Source organism: Mesoplodon densirostris, chromosome 2 (assembly GCF_025265405.1).
Source record: "Mesoplodon densirostris isolate mMesDen1 chromosome 2, mMesDen1 primary haplotype, whole genome shotgun sequence".
NCBI lineage: Eukaryota > Metazoa > Chordata > Mammalia > Artiodactyla > Ziphiidae > Mesoplodon > Mesoplodon densirostris.
In genome coordinates, this window is record NC_082662.1 from 96,875,344 (window position 1) to 96,887,556 (window position 12,213).

The 12,213-nt window shown below is 38.8% G+C and overlaps 1 protein-coding gene across 2 annotated transcripts in view; it reads left to right on the forward strand.

The window, feature by feature from the left end:
• The window catches only part of NTNG1 (netrin G1), a 365,432-nt gene that overhangs the window by 315,128 nt on the left and 38,091 nt on the right, over positions 1–12,213 (forward strand). Inside the window, exon 5 of one of the 2 annotated variants that reach the window (XM_060085936.1) lies at positions 437–571. The exons of the other annotated variant lie outside the window; for it this stretch is intronic. Within the exon in view, the coding sequence (XP_059941919.1) occupies positions 437–571 (135 nt within the window). The remainder of the gene's footprint in view (positions 1–436; positions 572–12,213) is intronic. 2 annotated transcript variants of the gene reach the window in all.

Below are 12,213 nucleotides of genomic sequence, written 5' to 3' on the forward strand. Positions count from 1 at the left end.
AACAATGTTCAGCAGTTCTCAAATTTTGAGTGTAACCGATAAGCTCATTTGAATAATTTAAAACAGATTTTACACTGATGGCATATTGATTTATCCTTGATATATAAAGGATATATAAAGGATTCTCATTGCGTTCATTAAACCATCTAAAAATGCCCTAACAAATGGAAACTCCATTACGATCTGTTACCAGTGAAGAGCATGATGTCTTATTTCCTTGGAGGTTTTCAGTTGATTTCCTCCCATAACATAAAAATGATATCATGGAAGGCTGAGCAAATAAATAAATGGACCTGAAATAGCCATATTTGCCAAAGCATTTCATTAGTGGACATCTTTCTTTAAGTGATGCATTTAAGTAAGCAACACTCCTGTGTTGATAACTTATAAGCCATGCGGACTTGTCTCCAGCCTGTGTGTTGTCTTGTTTCTACAGAGTGTTATTGTAACCCTTTGGGCTCAGTCCATGATCGTTGTAATGGCTCAGGATTTTGTGAGTGTAAGACTGGAACAACAGGGCCTAAGTGTGATGAGTGTCTGCCGGGAAATTCCTGGCACTACGGCTGTCAACGTAAGTAACTCTGGAAGCTGTCCTCTGCTTGCTGCAGCATGGCTGATTCTGCTTGTCTAGGCCGGTGCGTGCAGCTTCTCAGAGCAGAAAAAGGCCCAAACCGCTGACAAGCTTTAAAAACTACATAATGCCTCAGCCTATGTATAGGAGAGAGAACAATCCATCAGCTGTCCAGCTGGCTCCTTTGAAGCCCATCTTTGTCCCCTCTGATGGCTGGAGAAACTTATACTGAAATACTGTACACAGATCCATATACCTGGCCAGACCATAAATTAAGTAGCACAACAGGGACCCAGCTTAGAAATCCTTACCGCAAAATGAAGGGTGATGTGTATGTAGTTAATATATTTCTTGAACTACCCTGGAGCTCCAGAGTTCATAAATTAAATGATATCTGCGTAACTTATTACCACCCTTGTATCATACCCATCACTGAATCTGAACCAAAAACCTAAAGGTAATAAATCTAAGGGATATTTAAATGCCAGGATAAAATAAATGGTGAAAATCAATATTGATTTTAAGCCTCTGAGGTTAGGCACCGTGCAGTGAGCCTTAGACAGATGCCATTTGGTTCAGCCTCATTTCTCTGAGGATTATCAGGCGTTCTTAAAAGCTTGTCAAGGCAGGTGGCATGTTGGTGTATTCAGGGAACAGAAATTTTAAAATCTGAGCAGAAGCTTCCTTCTGTCATTCATAACCTTTTTTGCATTTTAATTCTGCATTAACTTTCTTCTATCTGTACACAGTCAGCTTACTAATATTAAAGAGCCACCAGGCAAAGCCTCTGGAAAAGCGCAGTCCAATACAAAATCATGCAAGCCACACATGTAACTTTAAATGTATTGTTATCCACATTAAAAAAGTAAAAATAAAGAGAAGTGGATTTTAATAACTTGTTTTATCAAAAAAACCCTGAAATATTATCATTTCAACATAGAATTAATGTTAAAGTTGTTAAGGATATATTTTACATTTTTCATAGTCCTTGAAATCAGATGTTTAAAGCTTACAGAACTCTTAATTAGAACTAGTCATATTGCAAGGCTTAATAGACACATTTGTCTACCATATTGGACAGCACAGCTCTAGAGGTTTTTTTGCTTACTTTTCACTTGAAAAATCGTCAGCATGCAGGAACTATCTAAAGCAGGTTTCTACCAGGGATGTACAGAATATTTTATTTGCCACTTATGGAATGTATAGTTATCTGGAGGCTACATTTCTACATATTATGAAACCAAAGTGAAATTTACTACCATACTAATGCCATGGGCAGCAGTGAACTATGGTGATAATTGAGAGATTTGGCATTGAGCAGGCCAAGGTTAGGATTAGGATCTAGAAGCTAGAGGGTGAGCATCTCCAGCCATGCTGGAGAATCATTAAAAGTGTCAAATAGTTAGAAGTCAGGCAGCACTTCTGCACATAAGCTCTGGATAAGGCCATGGTTTTAACGTTGTACACACTGTAGGTTCCCAGAAAGCACCTGAGAGGTCTGAATGAGTTTGGAATCCCAAAAACAATGTGAGGAGCCAGGACTCAGAGGATAAGTCATCAGTCCTGGAACATCTAGATGTAGAGGTCCAAAGAAGGCTGACAGTCAGGAGGAGAGAAGGAGAGACAAAGGAAGGGCCGAAACCAGCACCAAGATTCAAAGCATAAGGAATGAGGAGACTTTAAAATGAAGGCACACCTTCTCAAAGGGAAAGTCTCATGTAAACTACCTGATGCAATAGGACCTACTGAATGGGTTCCTGAAGTGTAATCAGGGAAAGACATTGGAGAGGAAAATTAATCAAGCCTTAGAGGAAATGTATGCCAAAAGAAGGGCCTAACTTGATTTTTCTGTGTTAATTTCCTGGAGTAATATAAAAAATGTAATGTCCTCAAATTTTTCCTTCTGGCATTGCAAGACTGGATTTAAGCAGGGCCCTACCACATAAAGGCTGTATGGTGTACAAAACCCTCCATGCCTCAGCTCTAGCACCTTACATCCTTGGTATGTAGATCAGTGAGATTATAAGAGTAAATGTTTTATCCTCTTGAGTATTTCTTTATTATTTTTGTTTTCAATTTTATTTTATTTTTTTTATACAGCAGGTTCTTATTAGTCATCAATTTTATCCACATCAGTGTATACATGTCAATCCCAATCGCCCAATTCATCACACCACCACCCCCACCCCCCCTGCCATTTTCCCCCCTTGGTGTCCATACATTTCTTTCTACATCTGTGTCTCAGTTTCTGCCCTGCAAACCGGTTCATCTGTACCATTTTTTCTAGATTCCACATATATGCATTAATATACAATATTTGTTTTTCTCTTTCTGACTTGCTTCACTCTGTATGACAGTCTGTAGATCCATCCACGTCTCAACAAATAACCCAATTTCATTCCTTTTTATGGCTGAGTAATATTCCATTGTATATATGTACAACAACTTCTTTATCCATTCATCTGTCGATGGGCATTTAGGTTGCTTCATGACCTAGCTATTGTAAATAGTGCTGCAGTGAATATTGCGGTGCATGTGTCTTTTTGAATTATGGTTTTCTCTGTGTATCTGCCCAGTAGTGGGATTGCTGGGTCATATGGTAATTCTATTTTTAGTTTTTTAAGGAACCTCCATACTGTTCTCCACAGTGGCTGTATCAATTCACATTCCCACCAACAGTGAAAGAGGGTTCCCTTTTCTCCACATCCTCTCCAACATTTGTTGTTTGTAGATTTTCTGATGATGCCCATTGTAACTGGTGTCAGGTGATACCTCATTGTAGTTCTGATTTGCATTTCTCTAATAATTAGTGATGTTGAGCAGCTTTTCATGTGTTTCTTGGCCATTTGTATGTCTCCTTTGGAGAAATGTCTGTTTAGGTCTTCTGCCCATTTTTGGATTGGGTTGTTTGTTTTTTTGATATTGAGCTGCATGAGCTGTTTATATATTTTGGAGATTAATCCTTTGTCCATTCATTCGTTTTCAAATATTTTCTCCCATTCTCAGGGTTGTCTTTTCATCTTGTTTATGGTTTCCTTTGCTGTGCCAAAGCTTTGAAGTTTCATTAGGTCCCATTTTTTGATTTTTGTTTTTATTTCCATTAATTACTCTAGGAGGTGGATCAAAAAAGATCTTGCTGTGATTTGTGTATGGTGTTATGGAGTGTTCTAATTTCATTCTTTTACATGTAGCTGCCCAGTTTTCCCAGCATCACTTATTGAAGAGACTGTCTTTTCTCCATTGTATATCCTTGCCTCCTTTGTCATAAATTAGTTGACCATGGGTGCATGGGTTTATCTCTGGGCTTTCTCTGATTGCTGTGGCTAGGACTTCCAGAACTATGTTGAATAATAGTGGGGAGAGTGGACATCCTTGTCTTGTTCCTGATCTTAGAGGAAATGCTTTCAGTTTTTCACCATTGAGAATGATGTTGGCTTTGGGTTTGTTGTATATGGCCTTTATTATGTTCCATTGATCTATATTTCTGTTTTTGTGCCAGTACCATGTTGTCTTGATTACTGTAGCTTTGTTCTATACTCTGAAGTCAGGGAGTCTGATTCCTCCATCTCTGGTTTTTTTCGCTCAAGACTGCTTTGGCTATTCGGGGTCTTTTGTGTCTCCATACAAATTTTAAGATTCTTTGTTCTAGTTCTGTAAAAAATGCCATTGGTAATTTGATAGGGATTGCATTGAATCTGTAGATTGTTTTGGGTAGTACGGTCATTTTCACAATGTTGATTCTTCCAATCCAAGAACATGGTATATCTCTCCATCTGTTGGTATCATCTTTAATTTCTTTCATCAGTGTCTTATACTTCTCTGCATACAGGTCTTTTGTCTCCCAAGGTAGGTTTATCCCTAGATATTTTATTCTTTTTGTTGAAATGGTAAATGGGACTGTTTCCTTAATTTCTCTTTCAGATATTTCATCATTAGTATATAGGAATGCAAGAGATTTCTGTGCATTAATTTTGTATCCTGCAACTTTACCAAATTCATTGATTAGCTCTAGTAGTTTTTTGGTGGCATCCTTAGGACTCTTTATGTATAGTATTATGTCATCTGCAAACAATGACAGTTTTACTTCTTCTTTTCCAATTTGGATTCCTTTTATTTCTTTTTGTTCTCTGATTGCTGTGGCTAGGACTTCCAGAACTATGTTGAATAATAGTGGGGAGAGTGGACATCCTTGTCTTGTTCCTGATCTTAGAGGAAATGCTTTCAGTTTTTCACCATTGAGAATGATGTTGGCTTTGGGTTTGTTGTATATGGCCTTTATTATGTTGAGGTAGGTTCCCTCTATGTCCATTTTCTGGAGAGTTTTTATCATAAATGCGTGTTGAATTTTGTCAAAAGCTTTTTCTGCATCTATTGAGATGATCATATGGTTTTTATTCTTCAGTTTGTTAATATGGTGTATCACATTTATTGATATGCATATATTGAAGAATCCTTGCATCCCTAGGATAAATCCCACTTGATCATGGTGTATGATCCTTTTAATGTGTTGTTGGATTATGTTTCCTAGTATTTTGTTGACGAGTTTTGCATCTATATTCATCAGTGATATTGGTCTGTAATTTTCTTTTTTTGTAGTATCTTTGTCTGGTTTTGGTATCAGGGTGATGGTGGCCTCATAGAATGAGTTTGGGAGTGTTCTTTCCTCCACAATTTTTTGGAAGAGTTTGAGAAGGATGGGTGTTAGCTCGTCTCTAAATGTTTATAGAATTCACCTGTGAGGCCATCTGGTCCCGGACTTTTGTTTGTTGGAAGATTTTTAATCACAGTGTAAATTTCATTATTTGTGATCGGTCTGTTCATATTTTCTATTTCTTCCTGGTTCAGTCTTGGAAGGTTATACTTTTCTAAGAACTTGTCCATTTCTTCCAGGTTATCCATTTTATTGGCACAGAGTTGCTTGTAGTATTCTCTTAGGATGCTTTGTATTTCTGCAGTGTCTGTTGTAACTTCTCCTTTTTCATTTTTAATTTTCTTGATTTGATTCCTCTCCCTCTTTTTCTTGATGACTCTGGCTACTGGTTCATTAATTTTGTTTATCTTCTCAAAGAACCAGCTTTTAGTTTTATTGATGTTTGCAATTGTTTTCTTTGTTTCTATTTCATTTATTTCTGCTCTGATCTTTATGATTTCTTTCCTTCAGCTAACTTTGGGATTTGTTTATTCTTCTTTCTCTAGTTCCTTTAGTGTAAGGTTAGGTTTTTTATTTGAGATTTTTTTGTTGTTTCTTGAGGTAGGCTTGTATAGGTATAAACTTCCCTCTTAGAACTGCTTTTGCTGCATCCCATAGGTTTTGGATCATCATGTTTTCATTGTCATTTGTCTCTGGGTATTTTTTGATTTACTCTTTGATTTCTTCAGTGATCTCTTGGTTATTTAGTAACGTATTGTTTAGTCTTCATGTGTTTGTGCTTTTTACATTTTTTTCCCTGTTATTCATTTCTAATCTCATAGTGTTGTGGTCAGAAAAGATGCTTGATATGATTTCAATTTTCTTAAATTTACTGAGGCTTGATTTGTGACCCAAGATGTGATCTATCCTGGAGAATGTTCCAAGTGAACTTGAGAAGAAAGTGTAATTTGCTGTTTTTGGATGGAATGTCCTATAAATATCAATTGAATCTATCTGGTCTATTGTGTCATTTAAAGCTTCTATTTCCTTATATATTTTCTGTTTGGATGATGTGTCCATTGGTGTAAGTGAGGTGTTAAAGTCCCCCACTATTATTGTGTTACTGTTGATTTCCTGTTTTATAGCTGTTAGCAGTTGCCTTATTTATTGAGGTGTTCCTATGTTGGGTGCATATATATTTATAATTGTTTTATCTTCTTCTTGGATTGATCCCTTAATCATTATGTAGTGTCCTTCCTTGTCTCTTTTAACATTCTTTATTTTAAAGTCTATTTTATCTGATGTGAGTATTGCTACTCCAGCTATCTTTTGATTTCCATTTGCGTGGAATATCTTTTTCCATCCCCTCACTTTCAGTCTGTATGTGTCCCTAGGTCAGAAGTGTGTCTCTTGTAGACAGCATATATATGGGTCTTGTTTCTGTATCCATTCAGCAAGCCTGTGTCTTTTGGTTGGAGCATTTAATCTATTCATGTTTAAGGTAATTATCGATATGTATGTTCCTATTACCATTTTCTTAATTGTTTTGGGTTTGTTTTTGTAAGTCCTTTTCTTCTCTTGTGTTTAACACTTAGAGAAGTTCCTTTAGCATTTCTTGTAGAGCTGGTTTGGTGGTTTTGAGGTCTCTTAGCTTTTGCTTTTCTGTAAAGATTTTTATTTCTCTGTGAAATCTGAATGAGATCCTTGCCAGGTAGAGTAATCTTGGTTGTAGGTTCTTCCCTTTCATCACTTTAAGTATATCATGCCACTCCCTTCTGGCTTGTAGAGTTTCTGCTGAGAAATCAGCTGTTAACCTTATGGGAATTCCCTTGTTTGTTATTTGTCCTTTTTCCCTTGTTGCTTTCAATAATTTTTCTTTGTCTTTAATTTTTGCCAATTTGATTACTATGTGTCTCGGCATGTTTCTCCTTGGGTTAATCCTGCCTGGGACTCTGCACTTCCTGGACTTGGGTGGCTGTTTTCTTTCCCATGTTAGGGAAGTTTTTTACTATAATTTCTTCAAATATTTTCTCGGGTCCTTTCTCTCTCTCTTCTCCTTCTGGGACCCCTATAATGCAAATGTTGTTGCATTTAATGTTGTCCCAGAAGTCTTTTAGGCTGTTTTCATTTCTTTTCATTCTTTTTTCTTTATTCTGTTCTGTAGCAGTGAATTCCACCATTCTGTCTTCCACGTCACTATCCGTTCTTCTGCCTCAGTTATTCTGCTATTGATTCCTTCTAGTGTATTTTTCATTTCAGTTATTGTATTGCTCATCTCTGTTTGTTTGTTCTTTAATTCTTCTATGTCTTTGTTAAACATTTCTTGCATCTTCTCAATCTTTGCCTCCATTCTTTTTCCGAGGTCCTGGATCATCTTCTATCATTATTCTGAATTCTTTTTCTAGAAGTTTGCCTATCTCCACTTCATTTAGTTGTTTTTCTGGGGTTTTATCTTGTTCCTTCATCTGGTACATAGCCCTCTGCAATTTCATCTTGTCTATCTTTCTGTGAATGTGGCTTTTGTTCCACAGGCTGCAGGATTGTAATTCTTCCTGCTTCTGCTGTCTGCCCTCTGGTGGATGAGGCTATGTAAGATGCTTGTGCAAGTTTCCTGATGGGAGGGACTGGTCGTGGGTAGAGCTGGCTGTTGCTCTGGTGGGCAGAGCTCAGTAAAACTTTAATCCACTTGACTGCTGATGGGTGGGGCTGGGTTCCCTCCCTGTGGGCTCTTTGGCCTAAGGCTACCCAGCCCTGGAGCCTACCCGGGCTCTTTGGTGGGGCTAATGGCGGACTCTGGGAGGGCTCACGCCAAGGAGTACTTCCCAGAACTTCTGCTGCCAGTGTCCTTGTCCACATGGTGAGCCACAGCCACCCACCGCCTCTGCAGAACACCCTCCAACACCAGCAGGTAGGTCTGGTTCAGTCTCCCCTGGGGTCACTGCTCCTTCCCCTGAGTCCCGATTCGCACACTACTTTGTGTGTGCCCTCCAAGAGTGGTGTCTCCATTTCCCCCAGTCCTGTCAGAGTCCTGCAATCAAATCCCACTAGCCTTCAAAGTCTGATTCTCTAGGAATTCCTCCTCCCATTTTCGGACCCCCAGGTTCAGAAGCCTGACATGGGACTCAGGACCTACACTCTGAAGGTTTGTAAGTCACCCACCTAGCAGTTATGGGATTTGATTTTATTGTGATTGCGCCCCTCCTACCATCTCATTGTGGCTTCTGCTTTGTCTTTGGATGTGGGGTATCTTTTTTGGTGAGCTCCAGTGTCTTCCTGTCAATGACTGTTCAGCAGTTAGTTGTGATTCTGGTGTTCTCACAAGAGGGAGTGAGAGCACGTCCTTCTACTCTGCCATCTTGGTTCCAAAAACATCTTGAGTATGTCTTGAGTACCTACTATAAATTAGGTATTGAGCTTGCAGTAGAGGCTAAAGGATAAAGAGAGATAGCTGCTTTGGACATGTAGACATGAAGTTCACAATCTGGAGTGAGAGGCTGACAAGCTCCTAACAGTTAGAAGGTGATCAGAGCCAAGCACTATGTACCTGATTTTAGTGAAGCCCAGATGGGGAGTAAGGCTTCCCAGAGAGGTGACATTTGTTTGAGTACTCTAGTATTAGTAGATGCTTTCCAGGATGGAACTTCTTAGGCAAAAAGTTACATGAGCTAATGCACTATGTTCCAGAAATAGCAAATGGTTTTGATATGATTAGAGGGTAATGGGTGTGTGTGTTGTGTACGTTGAGAAGGAGGGAAAATGTTGAAGAAGCATCCAGAGAGCAGATCTTGTAGTTTCTTGAATGCCAAGCTACGAAGTTTTATCTCATCAGAGAATAGGTGTGAGGACCATCATACAGGGGACATATGGGATCCACCATACCGTTTCAAGCAGAGGAAAGGATAAAATTCTGTTTTAGAAAGATTATTCTGACTACTCTGTAAAGGAAAGACTGGAATAGGGTGAGACTGGATTTACTATATAAATTTCACATATTTCAAATACACCTTTGAGCACACAATCGTTTATCTCATTCTGAAATTTTCTTTTCTTTCCTCGACCCACCCGCACAGGACTGATATTCTGTGTTAAAATATAGAAATCCTTTTGTCAGTTGGTAAATGGCTATTGCATTAAGGTCCTTAAGTGCCTTCCCTAGGATCTCTTAGATGCCCCCAAGGTCTAGCAACTAACAGGGTAATACCTGTCAGTGGTGTGCCTTCAGCACCAGCTGGTACTGGTTACCAGTACTAGAGCAGGTATTCATACTAAGTAGTTAGTGCTTGTAGGTTGATAAATATTTTTCATATCATTCCTTTGTCTGCATATACATGAATACATTCAAAAATCCCTCTCAAATCAATCTCTCTCTCTCTCCCCTCCCCAGTCACTCCCCACATCACATGTGCACTCGTACACACATGCGTATGCGTGCACACACACACACACACACACACACACATGCTTCTGCTTGCCCTGAGTTGAACCCATCCTTGGGTTGGCCACATTATTAGTGGCAGTGATATTAACCTGGCAAGAAGAAATCAAGACCAAGAAGAAACACAGTGGTCAACTAGGGCTGATAGCAACATTTGCAGCAATGAGCAGGGATTAAGTGCACATTTAGGTAAGCGGGGCCAGGGAGGAGATGTCGTAGGTATCAGGACAGAGTCCGAGGGATCCAGACACAGGGTTCCAGTCCCCCAGAGGACTGGCAAGAGGAGCAATGTGGAACTGCAGTCCAAAAGGACTTGGATTTGGGAATAGAAAATAAAGAAAGAGATTCAGTTGCTGACACTGTCACTTACATCCTATGGATAGAACTAAGTGAGTAAACACTTAGGCTCTGGAGTCATACAGACCCGAGTTTGAATCCCATCTCCACCCCTTACTACCTGCAGGACTTAGAGGAAATTACTTGGGCTCCCTAAGGCTAGTTTTTCATCTAAAAATTAGGATAATACTAGGACCTAACACATATGGTAATTGTGAAGATTCAAGGAAAATAATGTGGAGCTCATGGTCCATAGTAAGATCTCAATTATTAATAGTTAGTTCCAAGCACAAGTTGATTTGTCAAAGAACGAGGTAAGAATCCATGTTTAAAACTAATTGTAAAATGATAGTGCAGAAAGTGCAGCCAGAATGGCCACTATTGAGTATCAAATTGTTGACCTAGGGGATTCTAAAAATCCCTTGATCAGAGACAAGACTAATTCAAGTGATTGAAACAAAGGTGACTCCAAAAGCAATTGTGTGTCTTCAGCTGGGGAAATCAAGAACTCCAGGCTCATTAGTGAACTTTCTCGTGAGGGGGCCACTGATTGTGTGCACCATGAATGTAAGCTGGTCTCTCTGACAAAAGGTGAAACACTTGAAAACCATCAGAATGAGTGGACTTTAGACAGCATGGAATGTGCAATTCAGGAAAGAAAGCAGAAATAAAAAGATTTCAAAGAGGACAGGCAGAATCAAACTTAGTATTGAGGTTGCTCCACAGAAGAATGAGACTGAGGAGAAAGAGATTTTTTTTTAATGCACCCCCTTTGAAATCCGAGAAGAGGCATGAGCCACATCCCAGAGAATAAAGCTGAACCTTCTAAAGAGAAAGTAACATTTCGTGCTTCACACAAAATATGGTTGGTTAACCTGTATTGGAAAATAATGGAACACTTGTTAATGGCACCAAGAAGACTAGACATAGGTCAGGTGTGTGACTTTTTTGGTTTGGAAAATGAAATAGGAATACTCACACATAGAACCAGTGGGGCTAATGAGGAGATGTATTGTCTTCCTGGTGAATGTATAAGCTACACTGGAATATCATGCAATGTTTATTAAAGCCAGCAATTTCCCCACATTTTTACCTAATTTATATGAATACTAATGGTGCTTTCAGAACTTATAGTATGAATATTTGGGTTAAAGTCAAAATATTTCGTGACATAGCTAAATGTTATGATTTGGAAGATAACAGAGAATGTAGGAAATCAAGAACTAAGCACACATAACAACAGGAAGGCTGAGATTAAGTTGCTGGGCCATGGTCTATAGTATCAGAATATGTGTTCTTGGAAGGGATCAGTACATATATTACCAAGAACAGGAAAACATGTATTTAGTAGGAGGCTCAATGGCCTGATCAAGAAGATTTTTCAATTAAATTTGAGAGGAATATAGTGAAAATACCCTTATAAAACTGTAAAACCAGACACTGTGGCAAACCACAAAGTTAAAAAAAGGCAACAGTTATTCTTAGGAGAAAAATAAGAGAACGTTTGGGGAACAAAATTCCTTGGCTTAGGTGTATCCCTTCCCAGTGTTTGCATAATAAGTATATTTATTTTTTATGCTGCTGTAGAAAATCATCACCAATTACCACAAATGTAGTGGCTCAAAACAACACAAATATATTTTCTTACAGTTCTGTATTTAGAAGTAAATAAGGGTCTCACTGGGCTAAGATCATGGTGTCGACAGGGCTGCATTCCCTGCTAGAGGCTCTAGGGGAGAGCCTGTTTCCTTTCCTTTTCCAGCTTCTGGAGGCTACCTGCATTCCTTGGCTTGTGGCCCCTTCTTCTACCTTCAAAGCCAGGAACTTTCCATTTCTCTGTGCCTTTCTTCCATCACCACATCTTTCTCTAACCACAGCCTGGACACAAGTCTCCACTTCTAAGGACCTATGTGATTAGAGTGGAGACACACAGATAATCTTTCCATCTGAAAGCCCTTTTGTCATGTAAGGGAACAGGTTCCAGGAATTAGGATATAGACATCTTTAGGGAGACATTTTTCTCCACCTACCACAATAATCATCAAGAATACCAGCTTTTAATGCCAGGGCTAAATATGCAGGTATTATGGAGATGGAATGTAATGAATGCTTGCAATAAAGATATTCAAGGGTAAAACTTTGAAAGAAATACATAATATGATTAGAAAGGAGAGATGTATGTCAAGAAGGTATAGACTTGCACCATGAATTAGAGACAGTGAAATATTTTCCAGTGAAGAT